Source organism: Gymnogyps californianus, chromosome 2, assembly GCF_018139145.2.
Source record: "Gymnogyps californianus isolate 813 chromosome 2, ASM1813914v2, whole genome shotgun sequence".
NCBI classification, from domain to species: Eukaryota; Metazoa; Chordata; class Aves; order Accipitriformes; family Cathartidae; genus Gymnogyps; species Gymnogyps californianus.
Window position 1 is genome coordinate 53,594,256 of NC_059472.1, and position 22,041 is coordinate 53,616,296.

A 22,041-nucleotide genomic window follows, 5' to 3' on the forward strand; every position below is an offset into this window, starting at 1 on the left:
GAAAAAGTTAACTTGGATGGAATTAGGATAAAACTCCAAATTAGGGCAGATTTACAAGAGCTCAAACTATGCAGTTGCATGATTCTCTTCAAGGCAGCTTTTGTATTCCCAAGTCATGCATCTGTTACCTGATATTCTATATCATTAATGCATGTTTACTTTTCGTTATAGTTATAACCAATATTGGTACTGGCACATAATGTAAGTTTGATGACAGCAATTATTTATCAGCTGTATAAATACCCTGAAAAAAATAAACTGAGTGTGAGAGAAAGCAAATGTATCATAGTCCTTAGAAGAGCAACTTGAATTCCATGTAAAATATGAATACAATTTAAATAAACCCACATTTACTAAATTGGCAATACAAGAATGGAATTCCCAAGTACAAATTGAAGAAAACAATTAGTTTAAGTTTGTTTTATTGTGATAACATGGTTCTGAACATCAATAAACATTGCACTGAAGTGTGGGTTACTGTACCCAAGATAGTCCAGTCTTAACAAAAACCACTGTATTGGTATGATCACAGATTTGACAATTTTAAACACACTACCTTATTAGTGATTGGGTTGCTTAACAATCAAGTATTCCACATCTTCAACATAAAAATGAAACAAATGATTGAAGAGAGTTTTCCCACCCTCAAAATAAACCAACGTTTTAACATTCATCTGGAAGTAATTAACACTGTAACGAAATCCAAAACAATTTCATTCTATTCAGCAGAATTTAACTTTGGAAACTAGAACTTCTTCAGGCAAAAGTGACACTTTAAAGGCATCTCAAATTCACTATGTATTTTTGATGTTTCATTATGAATTTGCATTACAGTAATTTAAACAACTCTCATTCGTATGACAGAATTTTCTAGAAGACTTGTATGAAATATTAACATGAAATTTCACCTCGTTTGTCTTTACCGTAAGCAGATTCAGAGTTTGCTTCAGAAATTCCATAACGGAGTTGACCCAAGTGTTAAAACTTTTCCAGTTGAAAAAAAAAAGTTTTAGAAGGAGTATACTGATGACAGGAAGCTAAGGATACACGAGCCAAGATTGCACATGCAATTGTATACTGTTAGGGATGAGAGCCCAACCTTTTGAACTACAAACGTGCTTGGTACAGTAAAAAAAGAAAATCCAGAAATGTGTACCACTTAGGTTACTGATCTTTAAATCATTATAGAAATGGGTAATGTCCAAGTCACTAACAAGTTTTGAATTGCAATGTTCCTTATTTATTCCCAGATAGGTATCGTTGACTCAGCCTTTGTCACGGTTCCAATGCTAAGAGGATCTGCATCTTCAACAACACAGTCTTAACAGGGGTGTGCATGCGCCTACAGACATACACACTTAGAAGTTCCTCTTTCACAGAAAGAATGATTTAGCTTGCGCTAATTTTAAATAAGTATAGCACAACTTGTTTTCAAACATGAGTTTTAGGCCACTTCTCTCGACTAAGGTAAGAAAGGACAGGCTAATTTACCCCAATTCATATTAATATTGCAGCACAAGCCTACAGGTTGATAGTAATGAGATGTCTTTTCTAGAGTCAGTAAAGTGCCCAGCAGTCCAAATTACATAGGTATGCAATGACAGGTACAGTGCCCCCATATTCTGTCCCTAAACAGGGTTAAAGAATCCAAAAAGCTTCAAATACAAGCCAGATTTAGAAAAAAAACCCAGAACAAAACCCCGCCCTGCTCATATCAGAAATACTCAAGAACACTTTTACATTTTATCAAAGAACAAATATCAAAACTGTAGCTGTTACAGAGCAAAAAAAGCAAAATTTTTAACTAAGCGACTTTTTGGACATGTCTATTGCAAAATAACAGGTTAGCAGAATGAGGAGCTCTCTACAACCACACAACCTCCATGTCCATACCAGCTTAAATTTATGCATTTGGAGATACACCTGATACTATTTTTCCACACTGCTCATTTACTCAAGTCCCCACCTTAAGATCCACAGCTTATCTGACAATCTGAAAAGATGAATGGAACTGAAGAGAAAAAAAATCAAGTAAAAAAAAAAAAATCAACGCAGAAAGATACAGACAAACCTTGGTAACAATCTGTCCCATTTGGAAACCCATCCCAGTTTCATGAAGTGCTTTTTTTTTTTTTTAGAAAACCTGCGTAATACCAGGGCTACCAAGAATAAGTTTAGCATGGCAAAGAAAATTTTGACATCCACAAAGAACTGTTTTAGGAGAGGCAGCTTCACTCCCTTTATGTAAAATAGAATCTTTAGATAGAATATTAAATCTTATAATTAAAATACTTCATTATGTTGGATTCTTATTTATTTAAAGTATTTAAGTGACTTAAAAGCTCAAATCCCATTGATATTCCAAGCACTTGGTGATCATGAAAATTTAAGTTTCTAATGAAATCTCTGCAATAAAAGGTAAGAAAAGGAAAAAAAAATACATGGAATGATGTTTGTAAGCTTCTAACAACAAAAACAAAAAAAGGCAGTAAGAGCAAAATACCCTTTGAGTTGCATCCTGTGAAATCCACTTAAACACTGAGTAGATTGGTGACAGGACCAAGAATTTGCTGAAACAGTCACAGAAGGCATTGTTCACACTGTACAAGAACAAGGATGCCTTTCAATTCACTTATATGCATGGCACACCGTGACACAGGTAAGTTTTCTTTCCCACTCTCATACTCCTGCTTTGAAAGAGAGGTTCCATGTCAATTTTTCTTGTCCCCATTCTTTATTTAATGTTTTATAAGCACAGAAATACACTAGAGTTTGGGGGGAGAAGTAATTTCATTTATATAGTGATCTAAAAATTACCCCCCAAGCAGTTCACCAATTGTCTAGCATTAGGTGGTGTTACATCAGAACTGTGGGTTAAGACGACCCAGCCTGATAAAAATATTCCTCTGTGTGTGGTAAAATTCTCTAAATGTACTCTTCTGCAGGTAGTGAAACAGACAGCTCCTTTCCTACATTCAGCCCAAGTAGCTGAAGCAGAAGGGCCTGCCCCAGCTGTTTCTGAGAAGAGCAGCCCTGGTGCAGGCACCGCAGCAGGCAGCCATACAAATGCCTTCTAAGGATCACTCACACTTCCTTGCACACTTCCCTGCTCCCACTGGGAGCTGTGTACGGGGGAGAGCTCGCCCCGGAGCCTGGTGGAAATTCTGGACATTGCCCCTGGAAGGATCTTTAATGCATGGCCCCAGGAACTTGCTTAAGGAGTGACAGAAAAGACTGTGTGCCCAGAAAGCCCAGGACTGATGCTGAAATGATGTTTAAATGACTGTAGTCCTTAAGCCCTCTGGGCTGGTGGAATGATACATTCTCACCATAGATTTGTCCAAAGGAGGTTAAATGCACTAACTCAACTTAAAAAGCAGAACTACCTTTGCCCTCAAGTATTTTTGGAGAGAGAAATACTAGCTGCTTTTACAGCTGATAAACACTAGACTTGGAATGCAATTTGTTCACAGGCTCTGATCTGAACCTGAGGAATAACCAACATGATGTTTATGAATAACCTAAAACTTAAAGAAAAAAAGAAAAAAAAGAAAAAAGAAAGAAAGAAAAAAAAGGCTTTTATTCTGCTCTGCAGCATTTAACCATTCTCATACCTGGAATCTCACAATTGAGCTGCATTTCCTTCCAGCTACTGAAAACCTGCAATACAGAATTCTGGAAAGACCTGCAGCAGACAATTAAAAAATTAAATACATAATTTTTTTAGTATTACAATTCCCTGAATATAATCTGTACATATGTTTTACTGGCCTACACAGCATACACACACATATGCATCATCTCTGTGTTGAAAAGGAAATAAAAATGCCAGCTCCCCAACTCTTACAGAAATGTTCAAGATTTTTCTTGATGGAAATTTAACATGACATAGTGCAGCCTGAAAACAACAAAAGCCATACAAGTATCTGAAGACAACTTTCATTTTAACAAGCTCATGAAATAGTTTAAACATTGCATGTAAAAAAAGTAATAAGCAGAGTTAGTTTGAGCATGAATTGTACAAGCACAGTCTTGTACATGTGACAAAAGGCATATTTACATTTAAAGAGGAATTTTATGTCTTCAGAGTCTGTCATGCTAGTAACATCTACATGTTTTCTGTATTTTAGCTGAGAAAGAGCATACTGGTCTTAGGTTCTGTCGCCTTTCAAAAATGGCCTAATTGCCCATCTGAACATTAGACTACACTTTTTTATTAATAGGTCTGACATTCTATTTGGCAGTTTCCATACACTTTTTGGCTTCATTTTAGAAAATACACTGTTAAGACTAATTAAAAAAAAAAGAAAAAAAAAAAAAAATCTATGCTTACAATAAGGTCTGTATTGATGAAAATGCAAAGTCATAGTTTACCTCAGCATTTAGTTGTCCTGAAGCACTTGGGTACCGTGACCATCAATGACAGGCCAATAGCAAGTGCCTTAGAACAGGTATATAAAGACAAGCAATAAAGAAACAAGCAAACAAACAAACAAAAAAAAAAACCACAAAAAAAATAGACAGTAGCTTTGCATTTTCTTTGTTTTAAACCAACGGATTTAAAGTGATTTCTTTAGTAAGTCTTATGGTACCAGTATATAAATTAGCATCTTCATTAAGAAAGTTCTTCACATTTAAACTGAAGTTGAGTAGCTGAATATGAAATTCCATCTCTAGGTGAGAAGTATTTTTCAGGCCAGGTCGTCCATGTTAAGGTCAGGAAGAGGCTCTCTCCAATAGCAAAAGGAGCTGAATTCTGGGCACGGAAATGCAGAACTCTGTTCTTTATTAAGCAATGGGAACACATGTTCCACAAGCTCACTTAGTCTGTAATACCTATATTAAAAAAGAAGACAGACCATTATTTAACAGTCTAGTCACTGTTCAACTGTAGCCAAAAAGGAGCTTTAGAAGTCTAGACCAGAAAGGTATAGTCAAATAAGGCACCACTACTGCAGAAGCAATTTTCAATTTTATTTTGCCAGTTTACTTTTCTTTTTGAAAAGTTTCAGTCAATTATCCAAAGCTGTAAGTCTCTGGCAAACAAGATTTGCACGTGTCGTATGTAATAGGAGATCGAATCATCATGGTCACAAATGCAATTATTTTGTAATCTCATTCCTAAATATTTTCTTTAGCTGAAATAACAAAAATGATCTTACGAAGATTTGTTTCCCTTAGTCCGTTCTTGGATCAGTTCACCCTTTGGATTCACAGTAAATATTCTGCAGTCTGGAACTCCCACTTGCATGTAGGCATATACATCCTGGAAAAAGCATGAACAAAAGCACATGCTTCAACATTTCCTTATTGAATGTGATATAACAAACAACTTCTTGAAGGAATGAGAAAAGCTGATCCAAAAAGGGTACAGTAAAACTGCCCCTTAAAAAAAGCCCTCTAAACAATAGCCAAAAAAACAAAACAAAGAAACCCCCAAAAATGTACACACACCATAACAGAACATTCCCCCTGCCCCCAAATGCTTAATTCCTGTTCCCAAGCCTGGGACCACAAACACGCACAAAATCTATACCACACAATACCATTTCTTGTGACAATATTCCTCTTACAATATCCTCTCTCTCTCTAGCTCAATTATGATAGCATTGAGCTGCAGAGAAAATACAGGAACCGTACGATAGGAAAAGGATTCAAGACTGAGGAGCACTGAATTAATACCCTTAGGTTATAAAGTTGTCACAAATGCTGAAAAAGAATATGGAAAGGTGGCACATATTTAATAAAATCCTAGAATACTAACACATCTTTGTCACCTTTCACATATAAGCAGTTCTAGCAGCTTTTATTTAAGGTATCTGCATGTGGGTTTTCCTGACCAAACCCATAAAAGCACCAGTGTCCCATTTCCTTATTCAAATTTAAACAGACACAAAAAGAAAAGCCTATTTCTTTTGCTTCCCAAGTACTTCATGCATTTTAACCCTTCAATTAGAAAGGGACAGACTTACATTGGGCCTGTTTCCAAAAGCAGCATAGAAAGGCTGTTTACTGGGAGCAAACAAATTCTTGATATCATTCAAACATTCGATTTTGAACTTTTCAGGCTTCTTTTCTATTACTTCCCTAAAATAAAATTTCAACAGTCAAATTCTAAATCATGATTTGATAGAGGGTATCGTCCTTCCCCCATTTATCTGATATTTATATTCTCATTGCTTCCTGTTGCTAGTGTTGGTAGTTATATAGACATTGGTCAGTAGTTTTCCAAGAACGATACAAGAGACAATAAAGCAGTAAAACATTCGCTGTTTTCCAACATCCATAGTAAAAAAAATAGGTGAATAACCTGTGCGTAGTCTAAGTAAATGGCATGAAATTCCCAGTTGTGAATGCAGTTTGTGAACTGCTTTTATTGTAGATGACACTCTGAATCAGACCACCTAATCAAGTACACATAAGCTTGTTACAACTCCTGTCTCGGACAAAAGAGTGCAGAAGGCCTATTAGTGACCTTAATGGAGGTTGCTATCATTGCTAGCCATAGATCAGTTGTTTCTACTGAGCAAAAACCAAAACTAAGCAAAACCAAAAAGAATTTTCCCCTATTAACTCTTCCCATCAAGAACAGGTAGACTATGGCTGATTCAAAAGATCAGCTGAGTTGAACCATAGCTGAACTCCATATGCTTTTTAAGTAGTCATATATGAAGCACTCCCAATGTCACAAGATCATTTAGTATGACAGTCTATATTCCCCAGCTTTTTTTCCTCTTCCATCTTGCACAGTAGCACTGCACTACAGTCCTTGCAGCTATACTTGAAAAGACAAAATTGTACGGATATAAACAGCACCTAATAGTCATCCGTCATGGACTAGAGGAATGAAGAAAAAGGAAAATGAGCTGCTCTCTGACTGGTATTTTGTGTTTTGTAGCCACTTCTAACATGCCCACAGAAACAGAAGTATACAACAAGTGAAATTCAGACAAAACAAATAGGTTATAAATGATCACTAGAGAGATATCAAGTCTCAGTAGCAAATACAGCACAGAGTGGAACATTTGGTTACAGCTGTAATGGTCAGCATGCCAAATCTTTTTGATCTGCTTTCTCTGAGATGGAGGGAATGGATATATGAAATCCCACATGCTTACCTATGAAAGGCAGAAAACAAACTGCTGGGGGACAACATGAGAGGGCCCCTGGGGAGAATCGTTCCTTTGTCATTCACCCAGTGTAGGTATCCTCTGGTCATATCTGCCATCCCAATGGCACGGGCAGAACAGTACAGAAACTTGTAGCCATTTCTAGAAAAGAATTATCAACTTAGTTCATACTCCTGCTGAAGACTTTCTTTGCCAACATAAGTATACGGTTATAGCAATGTCCAGAGGCACCAGTTTAGGTATTGACGCGTTGCAGTGCTGTGCACACACACAAGGAAAAGACTGTTCCACTGTTAAAAAATCTGCAAGGCACATAATAGTTTAAATACATGACAATCAAAACTGAGAAACAGGAAGCGCAAAAAGAACAGGGACGGTAATACTCAGATTACACAATTAGATGGACTAGATTGTGTTTAAACAAGTGCCACATTGGTTTTATCGAGCTTTTCAGCCCAGCTGTAGGACGACAGCAATTATTTAAATTATCTGCATCATGTAATATTGGATGCCAGATCTCCTGTCTTGGTGGTTGGATTTTTTCAGGCTGTTGGCAGAATTCGCAACGCAGAGTGAAGGACAAATAACAAGAAGCATTCATCAAGCCCCTAAATTTTTCCTGCAGACTTTGTAGGTTCATCTGTTATACAGATTTGTACACAGTTACCGCATGCACAAAAGGATTGAGTGTTTATGTGCATTTTTCAAAGACTTGATTCAATTTGGCAAATAATTCCAAAACTACTCTTCTATTATGCACTGAATACAAAAAAAAAGTTCAGGTTATCTCCCATGGACTGCAAGGGGCCACAGATGAAATTTAGCCACAGAACGAAGGCCACAAGAACAAAAGTTAACAATAGATTCTAAGACCCAAAATATTTTTGGGGAAAGAAAGACTACTAAACTTAAAAACAAAGATGAAAGTTGATTATTTTAAGTGGATCATGAAGTGTTTAACAGTTGATCATCCTGTGATCCTCCTCAGTAGGAAGTATTATTTCTGGCATCACTGTATTGTTGAAAAAAAGTTGGCTAAACAAAGGACCAAATCTGAAAGGGGAGGAAATATGTAGGTTTATTCTGCCCTAAGTTACCGGACATAAATATTACAAGGTTATATACCTCTTTGATGAACAGTACGTTTATAAGGGTGTGGTTTGCGACACTTTTGAACTAAGCAAACACCTCACCACTGCTGCCAGGGGGAAGGCACACGGGCTGCCTCTGCAGGTTCTTGCAGATCACAAGGTGAGCACGTTGACTAACCCAGAGAGGGGAAGGGGAAATTGCTGTTTTGCTGAATTACTTTTCTACTGTTTTACTGAACTGCATCAACTTATGTCAGAAGTGCAAAGTGACAGAAAACTTGAGCCAGGCCACCAACCTTCCCTTTCTGGCAGTGGCAAGTTGTTAATTAGGCTTGTTTCAGAACATGAAATCTATCCTAAGGAGCATTCACTTAAGTTTGGTAGCAAACACATTAAAACACAAAATATTTATGCATTGGAAGGACACAATTTAGGTTTCAATTTACACTGTACCATGTTTGTAATAGGCTTGTGATCAACCCGAGTTGGCGTAAACATACACATGCATGACACTGAGAAATCATTGCTATTATGGTTCTCTTTTGTAGTGACAACAATATTACACACAGTTTTTAAGAACTAAAATGCAGAATCAAACATTTGAGAAGGGAACTAGTAAAAGTGGTGACTTCCATTCCTGTAGAAATATACATCTGGGGAAAGAACTTAGCTTTGTTTGTGAATGACAGAAGTAGCTCACTTCCCAACATTTAGACCAACACATTGTAATAAATTGCATAATTATTAACAACAATCCAATTACCTGCCCATTAATTCCCAAATTCCAGAAAACCCTAATTGCTTCATAGATTACATACTCACTCATTTATGGAATGATAGAGTTTTGCAATGCCCTGATGAGTCCAGTCCTTGCCAAGCTGAGGGAGGATCTGTCCTAAAGCATCAGACCTAAAAGCAAAATCAGAGATAGCTGATACTAAGTATATGAGTTTTGTTAAAGACAATCACTAATGAATATACAATTTATAATGAGTATTTACAGAACTATCTCTGCAGAAGTTCCTAACGATTTCAAAAGAGAATTAGTAACTACTCCAGACAGAGGAATTAGCGGGGCCATACAGCACAAGTCAGTTTCCAAACTAACCTATGGCTGCTAAACCTGGAGAAGTCCAACTGAAAGGGCAATAGTCACATGGTAAACATTATCACCTTTGCATTATTCTTTTAAAAGACATATTCTACTTTGTTGTAAATGCAAGTACAAATTAAAATCAAAGCAACAAGTTTTTTTCATGACTGTTAATGAACATTCTTTAATAGTCTTCTTAAATCAAGTTTCTTTATCTTATTTTGAAAAGCAGGACAGGATCAATAAAGAAAGATAAAAAAATCAAAGAAAAAAAAACCAGATACTTACTTGGTTATTGTTCCATCAATGTCTGATATGATGATTTTATCATTCCAGTTCCAGAGATATATTGTTCCTGCGCAACGGCAAGTCCCTTGATACTGGGTTGTAATACTAAATACAACATCATTAGGGCCATCTCTGAGCTTCAACTTTGCCTTTAGAATAAATCAAAATAATTGAAAACATAAGGTGCCCTCACTATAAAATTTTTACAATCATAAATGAGCTACAGAAAATGGCTCATACTCTTCCGCGTCTATTTTGATTAACTCATCAAAAAGTGAACCATGACTTAACACTGGCACAGTTTTGCTGGCAAAGTCTGTTTTGTAGTCTGGGTACATGTTATTTGTCCATAGCTCCTATATCTGCTCCTGTAAGCAGATATTTGACTCCCTGCTACTTTCTTGCTATTACAGAAGACTTAGAGTACTATCAAATGGAACTCCCAGTTTGCTATAGTATGCAATAGTATTTTCTACTTAGTGGATACTTTCCTCAAAATTCTTCCCTGATGAAGATCATACATTTAGCCAGTAGCAGAACTAACTTGTAAGTTAAACTGCAATGAATAAACTGCATACCAATTTAAATGTACATTATTAGACTGTTCAGATCCCAGGATATCCAAATTGCAGAAGCCAACAATATCACTTTTTCGGCAACATCTTAATATAGAAGTTTGATTATAGAACTTTGTAAGAAATTATTATTTTTTAATCCAAACACAGATCCTTAAAAAACACAACAGAAAAAAATTAATCAAAAATTCCCTGCAGCTGCCCACACTAGCACAGGAAAATACTTTAAATTTCTTTTTAAATTTCTCCATTCCTTTCTTCTACTGCTAGAAAAGTAACACAAAGATCATTTCTTACTTTGTGAAATGGACTTACATGTCACTTCTAAAAAAGTGGAAAAAGTCCAACTCTTAGAATCAGAGTGGAATTATGAAGCACCCTATGTACAAGAGAGGCATGCCACTTACTATTTGGTCCGAAGACAGTCTAAGTGACTTCTTATAAGATGTAATGTTCCCATGGGTTGGATGCTCTACTGGGACAGAATCTATTTTCAGTGATTCCTTCAACTCCTGCGATGCTTCATCACTAGAAGAATCATCTTCTGGAGGTCTAACATGACATCAACCAGAATAAATGTAAGCTACAGAAAATCCTTCTTTAATGGTGTAAGACTTATGCAAGAGTAATTTCTGCTTATGTTGAGGATTTGCTACTAGCCTGATAGCACAGATTAACAAAGTCCATGGTCTAGTGAATGCCCAGATAAAGCTAGTATATGCCAATAAGCAAGACAGACTTGTAATGCATGCTAGTATTGGTGGAGCTCTAAACATTACTATTACTAGCTGGCTCCACGCGTGATGGGTTTAGTAAAGACACAGTGTCAAGTAGTCACTAATACTGTGTTGATGAATTAGGTAAACTGGAGATGAAAAGGGATACTGAATGAGTAACAGTGTTCTGTTTTTTAAAAAAGCTGCCACAGTTACTACATAATTTAAACTGTGGGTGATAAGTTAGAGTAGCTCACCTTTTACGGTTATTCACAGACTTATTTTTCTGCTAATTAGAGATTTCAAGATTAAAAGCAGTATTTAATTTCTCTGAAGTATTCAATCACAGTATATTTAGGTTTTTAAATCTTTAAGACACCAACAACATTTACACGTATCTTCGTAAAATCATGGGAGAATATGAATATGCATAATAATTACCTAGGCTGGGACAGTTTTGTGGTAAATACTGCTAGTTGTCAACCACAATCTTGGGCAACTTGTGCACTGTAATTAATACTATTTTATTGTTTCAATTATTTAATGTTACAAAAAATTGCACATGGCTTAAATTATTCATACAATATTAGTCTTTCACAAAAAAAGAAAAAAATGACAAACAATATCTCAGAAACAATATCACTATATTTACAGAGTAGTGGCCCATTGCTAAAGGTTACCATATATGTCTTTGCTGTTCTGTCAGTTATGTTACTATTTAAGAAGTAAACACAATAGGATGTAGGAAATAATTGTAGTGTATTTGTAGTTCCTACAATGTTTGCTGCCACATTATTTTGCTGAATTGTTTGCTAAACACATCTGGGTCCTCTTCGGTAGCTTAGAGGAAAATGTTTCTTCCTACAGTAAATTCCTACTGAATTCTTCATTTAAAAAAAAAAAGGGGGGGGGGGGGGGGAGGAAAAAAGAGACAAAAAAAAAAAGACACTATTCAGTCCACAAAATAGTCTTCAGACAGGAACACACCTACTATTAACTTGCTCTTTTATAGTTGCTGGCAGTTCATTTGCTCTTTGCGTCTCAGTTTTCCCCTCTTTTGCCTCTGGTATCTAAAGCAACGTGATAATAAAAAACATATTGACATTTTAAGCATTTTAAACTGATCCAAGTGAATTCATAGTTCACACTTAAGCAAACAGCTATCAATATAGTACCTAAACTATATTAAGTCTCAGAATTGCTCATTCTGTAAATTATTTAACAAAAGGATGCTTATGAAGAAATGATCCATTAAAGCTTTTTATTATTTCAGAAAACAAAACTCTGCATACCATAAGTTGAGAACTGCTAGTTTAACATTATGAATTTAGCATTAAAGGAGCCATCAACCTCTAAGCTTATAAAATCCCCTTTTTGGGCGGGGAAGTAAATTTAAGGCACATACTCAAGATTTAGAAAGCTTAATTTAGTCTAAAATGGGGTGTCTCAGCATAACATCTATTATGCAGCACAGCACCTACTTATTTATTTGTGTATACATTCCTAAAACATACCGCAGTGACTGAAGAGTAGCTCTGACAACTGCTTGTGGCTTAGAAGAAAGAATTTTAAGGATATTGTGCAACAGCTGAATACAATAAATTTTCTTGAAGCAACTAGTAACAGCAAATAAAGATGTGGTATTTAAGACTAAATATACAGAAGCAGCTACGGCTACTGCAACACTGAGTAATCTCAGCTGGCAATGTGACACAGAGCTATATAAGCAGCGTTCTGAGGCACTTCTGAAAAATTACAATCTTTTCATCTTTTAACAGCTAAGGAAAAAAAAAAAAAAAAAATCAAAATAGGTCTCAGTTACCTGTTTAGTCATGCTTTCTCTCTTGCGCCAGAACCACCACCTTCCAGACTTCTTTGGCATCTTTTCTTTGACCCAAGACTCAACAGTAGCCTGAAAAATTAGGCATGTTTTTAATTTGTACAGAAAAACAAAATAGAGAGATAATCATGTGTTACTACATATAAAATCTTCAAAAAAAGTATACATATATCTATTTACCTTAGGCAAACTCTTCTGAAACACCTGCAAACTCAGAATCATTGGAGCAGCCAACGCCCAGTTATAATACCTGTTTTAAAACATGTTATTGATAAGATATTACAAAACCTGACTAGAGGTCAATAAATATCAGTGTGCAAACTGCCCTTTTGTTGATGAAAATATATATTTGCTGCCAACAACTAATATTAAAAAGTTTTCTGCAAGCAGTTATTTTAATATATACAATTCAACATCAGAGGTAATTGTTAAAAAAAGTCTCACTTCAGTTAAAGCTAAATTTAATGCAAATCTTCAGTTCAAAATCATTCTCTTTGAGACTGAGAAACAGATCCATCAAAAACACAAATTGCAATGGAAGCTAAGAAATGCACTCACTTTAAAGAGTAGATTTTAAATGAGATCTTTTATGACGTAATTATATGATATAGAGAATTTACCTGTTATAAATCCTTATTACCAAATTAGGATTGTCTATGAGTCCAGGGTTTTCAGCAAATTCATGATAAGTAATAATATGTTCCATGAATTTTTCTGCAATAGAAGCAGATTTTAATTAAAAATAATAATATAAAAACCCAAGATGTCTGATTAGTTTGTATCTAGGAAAATACTTTCTGTCATTTCAGAGTCTTTGCTGATCTTGCAACATCACTCAAGATATGCTAATACAGCCTACCTGTCAAGAGTCTTGTGACTGCCTCCTCAGTAACAGGGAAAGCCTTGTACTGCTTCAGCAGTCACAGTAATGAGAATTAAGAAATTAGAAGAGGGAGGATAAGGAGAAGGTAGGAACTAGTTCAGTTTGCAGGCTAGAAAAAGAGAGCCATGCTTGTCTAAGCAAGTTTTCTTTAAAAATTGTTATGGCAGGTAAGGGGCCTACATAGTATGCTAAAAGGGGAGGGGGAAGGATGATGTCAGCTTTTCAGGTTTTTTTTATTCACTGACTACTAATAGCATTTTCATGACTAGTGACTATACAAGTTTGCAGAAATTCACGATTGAGTGTAAGACCCCTGCAGGGAAGACATAATTTTTTCAAATCAAATCCAATATTACTACCACGTTACCAAGAGGGCTGTTCTGAGCCTTTATTAATAAGCATTTAAATTTCACTTGATGCATTAGAGACTGGATGACCATTTAAAAAGTAATACTAAAAGTGTTGCAGTACATGTTCATGAAGATCATGTGCTCCTAGAAGCTCCCTCAAAAATGCATACAACTTCAATATTAAAATTAACCAGAGCATTAAGAGAGAAGAATCAGCTGGTAAAAATCTAAAGGTTAACAAACATTTAGGACAGGAAAAGTAGAGCAGGAGAAAAGGTAGTCCAACACAATAGTCAAAGTTTTTTTAGTCGCTTAAAAAAAAAACTAAAAAAGAAGAAAAATTATCAGGCATTTGGAAAGAATACAAATTGTGAAGATTCATATAGCACTAAACAAGTAATTGCAGCCAGAAACAAGAGTGGTTGGTCAGATACACAATATGTAGTGCAAAAAAAGAGACAGAAAGCTTCTCAAGACATCAAGTGCTCTTTATTAATTTGAGGTTAATTTCTGCTGTCTCTGCTTGGCAAATACTTGAGAATTTTAGAAAATGAAAGATTATACATTCCCTTTTCTCAACATAAGCATAATAATAAGCCAAAGCTTTACGAGGTGGAAATCAGAGCATTCAAGCCACTTCATTTGTTTAGCTGCCTGAGCTTTATTGCCGTTTATGTTTTAGTCTTTCACGTACCTTTAGAAATCTCTCCATTTTCATTGAGACCTCCACAAAGTGAAAGTGTAACATCAGGCAAGTCCATAGCAGAATCAGACATGCACTCTGTACCACTATCAGCAGCAGCACTTCCTACTGATTGGGGTGACTGGGATCCGGAAAGGGTATCTGACTCCGTCCACTGCCTGAAGCCTGGATCAGAATCACTGAAGAGAAGAAGTCCACATTTTCTGTAAGTATTTCACTTGCAAAAAAAGGTACAGATTTTAGGTTACAGAACACACTGTATGATTACTGAAAAAGAAATGCAATAGCAAGATGATTTTTTTTTAAGTACTACGTCATTTTACAACATAAATTTAAACCCAACCAAACAAAAAACAGATAGAAACACACACCCCCAACCCTTCATAATACTGGCAGATTGACAGTTTCCAGTTCTCCTAACATTCACCTAAGTTGGGAAATAATTACATTTCTCTTGCCTGCAACAAAATTGGATGTAAATGAGGAAAAGATCCTCTACATTCTGTTTTTGCAGAACAATGCTATGTTCCTCAATCTTTACCAGAAAGCTGTAGAATAAGAATAAAAGGAAAAAGGACATTGCTTGATGTTTTTAGAACACTGTGTATTTGGAAAAAGTACAACAGAAAAAAAAGGTGGCCTTTTAAATAAAAAAATATCACATTGTCATCTAAGGTTAGAGTTAGTAGTTTGATCCCAAGTAATGTAATCAGTAAGTACCGAAAAGTTTACAATACTAGTTTTAACATAAACCAATAGACACTTCTTCCTTATTAAGCTGTATTTTTACAAAGGTCTTCCTAGACAGTTATTCTTTTGGAGAGTATTTTAGGAGTATAAAATGCTTTGATTTCATTAAAAAAAACAAACGAGAGTGAATTTTGAGACTGAGCTGCCTTGCACGAAGATCTCGTGGGATTTTTTTTGTTGGTCTTTTTTGATATTAAAAAAAAAGTTGGAAGGGATGTACAGGGCCTGCAAAAAATAAACTGATGTGTGCTTATCTAGACCTAGCAATATGGCAAAATAGAGTACCGGTGCAAAAGGAGAGTGCAGTTTAAACTCGCCCCCCTCTGTATTTGCAGAACATACAGATTCCACAAAGATGAAAACTCTCAGTAATGACCTCCCATGTGATCTTTCAATGTGTTTCTGGTCAAATCAGAAACAGATTTTCACAATGAGATCAGTACTGATTACTCCACAAAAGCCTAGAAACCTGAAGTCCAATTCTTTTTATCAGAACCGGCGCATGAACACCTAAATCATACATGTAATAACTCACATAGTGCAACTGCAATATAACCCTAGATCCATAGAACCTTAATTCAAAATTACCTTTTGGGAAAGTAGAGTGCTGCAACTTCAGGTTCCAAAGCCTTTAGGTCCTCCAAGTAAATATCGTCAGGCCCCTGATGATGACTTCGCTTGTGTACCCCTGTTAAAATTAACAATTAAGGTTACTAAGATGAAGCTATCCAGACACATTAAATACAAATGTAATTGTGGAAGATTCAGACTTACTTGTAGCATTTATAAATCCAAGAGTTTAATTATAGTTTTAGTCAGATAAGACTTTAAATAGGAAAAATTGAAAAGGCACATTTATACTTTTTCCACTATGGCCTCAAATTTGGCAGATCACACTGAAGGAAAGAATCAACAGCTTTATTATATACCTTTTTTTTTTGAAGGAGAGTCAGTTTTTGCTATTGGCTTTGTTTCTGGTAAAGGGTCCACCAACAGTCTGGAATGATGATCAGCATCTAATGGCAATGGATCTTGTGGTTCTGTGATTGCAGAAGCAAGAGAATCTTTAACATCCATCTGCTTAAGCAGAGGATGAGTTCTTGGCTCAGGTTTCAGTACTGTACAGACAGACTCTTTCACATCATCATCATCTTCAACTTCATCAGAGCTGAGGATGACCCTAAAATGAGTCTTCTCAGATGGAGTAATGGTAGCTGTTCTGGGATGTTCCAGTTTCTCTTTCTTGCTTATCTGAAAAACAAAACTCTAGTCAATCCTTTCACTTCACATGTTCGTTTTATTCTGGTCTAAACATTAAACTTGTACTCACGGTACAAGTTCTGGTCACAAGTAAACCAGGTAAGAATTTAAACATGTATTTTAGCAGCATAAAACATGTCCCACCTTATTAGCAAAGTTCCCTGCAACAGAAGCTTCATACTAGCTTATTTACAAGTTCAGTAAAGAAACTGGCATAGAGGAAGTGCTGACTTGACCAAACCATGGCAAGAAAAAAGCATAAATGTACCAGGGCTTCCGTCACCAGCTGTCCTGTTAGATACCAAATTTACTCTATCAAGGCTACAATTCCTCTGGAATGAACTAGAACTTAGCCTAAAATAAAGGAAATTAATTTCTAAAGTTGCTTTCTTCAGTTTCTAACTAAAAATTCAAAAATTTCAGATTTTTACTGCTAGGTTTTCTGGAATTACTTTGCTGACCAGCTTTTGAACTCAACAAATTCGACTATCTGCCAGCCACAGGGGGGTGCTACTTTCCTATTTCAGCTGAATTATTCTGAAGAACAGCAGCAGATTTCCAATCCTCTCTTAGGACAATTTTAGATATGGTAAAACTCAATTCAGAAAGTTAGAGACAATAAATAAATTTACCTTGGTTGATTCTGGGAATCCTCCCCATGTCCATTCCATGTGAGATTCAGATCTGAGCAAGCTCTCAGCAGGTTTAACTTCTAGTTCTGAATCACTTTTAGGGCAGACTGGCTCAGAGAAAGGGCTAGCAAATCAACAAGAACAAAAAAAAAAAAAAAAAAAAAGAAAAAAGGAAAAAGAAAAAAGAAAGCTACAGTGTTTAAAATGCATTTGTTGTGCAGCTACTGTTGGTAGAGTTTTCTACAGCTTAACAGAGCTTCAATTATTCAGCAACATGGCAAGAAGCCCAGCAGGGTTTTCAGACAGTGAGAAATTAGGTTAAAACCAAAATCACATTAAAGGACTTAATTCGCGATCACCCTAAACAGATTCCTCCACTATATCTGCAGTGTAGGTATAGCTCTCCCCTCAGCCCATGTTCCATTTTTCAAACAAAACAGAACAAACCAAAAAAAGTTTATCTAAAAGTAAGACAGAAATTAGCTTTAAGTTCCTTTCATCTGTAAAAATATAGCATTTAAGCTTGCTATGCCAAGATTTGAGTAATAAAAGTCCTGCAAACCTAACTCACAAATGCATGAAACAACACCAATTCCTGATGCTGGGAAAACAACATTAACAAGATAACTTAGGAGAGGGAAGGGAGATTACTTGAAGGCTTCCTTCAGATGTGTTTGGACTACATGACCTTTTAAAATCCACCCTATTTTTCCTACAGTGGTTATTATCCATAAATCAGAAACAGACCTCTGAAATTTACTTTAGCCAAGACTACTTTTAAGCCAGAAGAACTCACTCTACAGAATGCTAGAAAGGTGTGATTTCAAAATTATTTTGCTTTTAACAACTTAGGGAGGAAAGGAAACACAAGAGATTGTTTTGAAGTAGTGTTTAGTGTTGGTACAGGTCCAAGTCTATCCTTTCTTGAGCAGGGCAATTATATTGCATATTATAGAAATGCTGCTCTTTTTACACTTTGACATTCATAGCGTATTTTGGTTTGTTGGTTTTGTTTTGGTTTGTTTGTTGTTTTTTTTTAAATATATATATAAACTTCAATCTTTGAATTTGAATTGTAGGGACCAGAACTGGACACAGCACTCCAGGTGTAGCCTGACCAGTGCTAAGTGGGATGATCACATCTCCATCTCTGCTAGTAACGCCCCTGCAGATGCAGCCCAGGATCCGATTTGCCTTTGGTGCTGCAGAGGTGCTCTGCTGACTCACGTTGAGCTTGCTGTCCACCTGGACCCCCAGGTACCTTTCAGCAAGGCTGCTCCCCAGCCACACAGATCCGAGCCTGTACTGGGCTCTTTGGTTATGTCGTCCCAGGTGCAGGACTTCGCGCTTGTCTTTGCACTTGCTGCACCAGGAGAGGTTTCATCTTGATATAAGTAAGGAATTTTTTACAGTGAGAATAATCATTCACTGGAACAACCTTCTCAGGGACGTGGTCCCCATCACAGGAGGTTTTCAATTTGTGACTGGTCAGGGTGCTAGATAATCTCATCTAGTCTCCCTTTCCCATGAAAGGTTGGACCAGATGATCTTTCGAAGTCCCTCCCAATTTGGGCTGTTCTATGATTTAATACTGAAAATTTTACAGTAACCCCTACAGGTATTTTATTTACGGATTTTTTTCCTTACACAATTCCTGCAAGAATTAGTTATCTAATGCAGTATCATATCTGAAACTTTCTGGAGGTTTGTGGAGCCAGGGTTTTACAATATCATACAAGACTAAACTGATCACAATTCAGACTGTAAAAATAGACAGTACACAGATCAGATCACAATCCAGACAGTAAGAATCCCTCATATTACTCTGAGGGACACCACAAAATCCAAGATAGCAGGATGTTTAAACATGTCTACAGCGGTGATTCATCATCTCACTGTCAACTTCCAGCCTTCATCACCCAGGGACACAAAAAGGAAACCATTTAAAGATTTCGCCCCTCAGTTCTCCTTTAATTTCCTACAGAAATTAAATTTTCTGTACTGTTAGAAGGGCTTATTTAAAGTAACACATTGATGAAAATACATGTACATATTTGTTTTCAGGAAGAATATCAACTCATTTTCCCTATGTGCCAAATGATTTGTTCCGCCTATATCACAAGTCAACTGGAAACCATGCAGACATATTAACCTGTTTCTAAGCCTAATTCTTAATACTCAGCAATACCTGCAAAAGATTGAATACTTCAGGGCTTTGAGAACCTAAGTCTGTTCCACTTCCCCCAAAGCATAAGCTTTCCATCATCATTCTCAGGAAGAAGTCTTCAGTCAAAAGGCCCATGCTTGTAATAGTGATCTAGTCATGCTATCATTGCTTGTTAAAACAGGAAGAACATTGATGGTATCAGGTATCAAACAGTTAATGGTTATGCTTTTTGGTTTTATTATAGTGTGTAGGACAAACAGAAGTGTCCTCGTTGAAAAGACTTAGGCTATTATCTTTCCTTAGCTCCCTGCAAGGGTTCTGAAGAGTAACACAACCAACCTCAACTAAAAGTCAGCTTTTCCAGATCTCCAAAACAGAGGTTATTAAAACCTCCCATTTCTCTTTCACTGTATGATGGCTACATTATAGAATCTTTCTTTGGTGGCTTAGGAGAAATAATTTCATGCAAAATTTCTCTTCTCCTAGATGGCTCACGTGAGAGACAATCCCTCCCCCAACCCCCCTCCCCAAAGAGGGAAAGGAAAATTGCCAATTTCTCTGTTACACTGCAATCTGTACTGGATAGCTTTTTGTTAAAAAAAAAACCAGAACAATAAAGAGCCTAGGTATCTCACATGATGCACAAACAAGTTGTTAGAGCAGACTACCCCCTAAATATGTAAACAAGAAGAGAGGCATGAATCGTATCTCCCAGATATAGCCTGCTAGTCTATGTTAGCGAGAGTTTTATAAACTGAAAAGGAATATCAGCCTCTATGCTACAATTATCTAGGTGATATAATCCACACAACACCGTGTCAATCCTCAGGGTCAAACACTGTGACTGCTTTTCAGTCACAAACCACAAACCTTTGGGGAACATTTGAAGACTACATCTCATCAAGTACAATTGAGGATGTGGTTGTCAGCCCAAAACATAAAAAGGAAGGATAATAGGATTTCCTGTCCAACTGCTTCTGTTCATTAACAAGCTATGCACCGGGGGAATGAGCAGGCACCAAGCATGGTGTGGTACATTCAGACTCTACTGAGGCCACAACCCTGGAAACAACCGAGGCAGAGAGATTACATGCACTTCAAAAAGTATTTTCTGAAGCTTCATCTCTTCTATTTTGCACTATCACCTATTGATACAGCGGCACGTGTGCACCGAGCCGCTAACATGCAACAACAGGTATCACACAAGGCTGACCAGTAATCCTCACTGACACTGTGAATGTATCTGCTATGCTGCAGATTCCTCAATCAAACTGAAAAGCAGTAAAACTAGACACTCAAAGAGTTCAGATGAATCAAGATACTGCTCAGCATGCTATGTGCTATATATATGCCCCTCCCTATGTCCAATGTTCAGGAAAAGTAAGAAATTTACCTCAAGTACTACCACATATGGACAGAATGCTTTCTTATGCAAATAGAGATTGATGTTAGAGTGGTGAAATCCAAAGGGTGAGCCTTGAAAAATCTAGAAACTGAATGCAAGAGGAATATAATAGCCTGAACATCAGAAACTGAGGAGTTTGAATGTATAAACAAAAGTGTCCTAGTCACTGTAACTGCAAACTGACTGGTGAGCTGTATTATGCCATTTGTAAGAATCCACAATCAACTAATACTGTTTCTGGCATCTCTGGGTAACCAGAGATATCAGAACTCCAGTAACGAGCAAATCCTCTGTTCTGAAGTGGAATATGATTCAAGTTTAGGACCTAGCTTTACCTTGAGTAATTTGCATTACTTCACCTGGCAAAATCTAGCTTACATATTCATCACTTCTGCTTTATGGCATATCAAGTGTGCTAGGGTGAATCACAGGGAACGTACTCGTTTTCCATATCCTTCTCAACCTAAAGAAATCTTACTAATTGTATTTTCTTCCTTTAATAGTGTATTTTAATAAGAAAGTTTTTTTTTTATTTGAGGGGAAAAAAAAGAAAGAAAAATGACACAAATTTTGTTTAATACATACAGTAGAGAGGAAAGTTCCCAAAGTTCCAAGTAAGTATCAGATGCTGCATTTGATGTCACAAAAGTTAGGTATGTTTGATAGTTTTACAGATCGGGGGGAAAATGAATAAAAAGGCACATTAATCTTTTTTATAATTATTCACCATTATACATATGATGACATTACAAAGTGACTTACTTCTCCAGAGGGGACCAGTCTCCATCAGATAAGGGGTAATGATCCTTGGAGTGATAAATCAAAGATTCTTTTTGTTCTTCACCCTTTGGTGATGAATTTGAGGATCCTCTGCGGAGATACATGAGACATTAAGTCAGCTATAAGAAATCTGCGTTACTAATTCAGTTAGAAAAGTTACTTACATGTTATTAAAAATCCAAGATCAAAAGAAAGGAGTGTATAGCTTAAAGCATTCATTGTTTGCAACACATCTTTATGTCACTTAAAATGTGTATAAAAAGTATTATTAATACTTGAAAATATTGCAAGTTTAAAAATCTACTACTCTTGACACAGTAAGTTAATATTGAAGAAGTCACAATAGCATAAATGATATTACTCTATACAGCCAGCTAA

General features: G+C 36.3%; 1 protein-coding gene across 1 annotated transcript in view; it reads right to left on the reverse strand.

The window, feature by feature from the left end:
* Positions 1–405: 405 nt before the first annotated feature.
* Positions 406–22,041, reverse strand: part of LPIN2 (lipin 2) — a 38,130-nt gene continuing 16,494 nt past the window's right edge. The window contains exons 5-20 of the mRNA XM_050915644.1: positions 21,646–21,753; positions 17,312–17,435; positions 16,349–16,670; positions 16,008–16,107; positions 14,661–14,848; positions 13,354–13,447; positions 12,914–12,983; positions 12,716–12,805; positions 11,881–11,963; positions 10,585–10,729; positions 9,603–9,751; positions 9,044–9,130; positions 7,119–7,271; positions 5,973–6,087; positions 5,163–5,266; positions 406–4,836 (exon numbers count right to left, since the gene is read on the reverse strand). Coding sequence (XP_050771601.1) covers positions 4,692–4,836; positions 5,163–5,266; positions 5,973–6,087; positions 7,119–7,271; positions 9,044–9,130; positions 9,603–9,751; positions 10,585–10,729; positions 11,881–11,963; positions 12,716–12,805; positions 12,914–12,983; positions 13,354–13,447; positions 14,661–14,848; positions 16,008–16,107; positions 16,349–16,670; positions 17,312–17,435; positions 21,646–21,753 — 2,077 coding nt within the window. The 3' untranslated portion in view covers positions 406–4,691. The remainder of the gene's footprint in view (positions 4,837–5,162; positions 5,267–5,972; positions 6,088–7,118; positions 7,272–9,043; positions 9,131–9,602; positions 9,752–10,584; positions 10,730–11,880; positions 11,964–12,715; positions 12,806–12,913; positions 12,984–13,353; positions 13,448–14,660; positions 14,849–16,007; positions 16,108–16,348; positions 16,671–17,311; positions 17,436–21,645; positions 21,754–22,041) is intronic.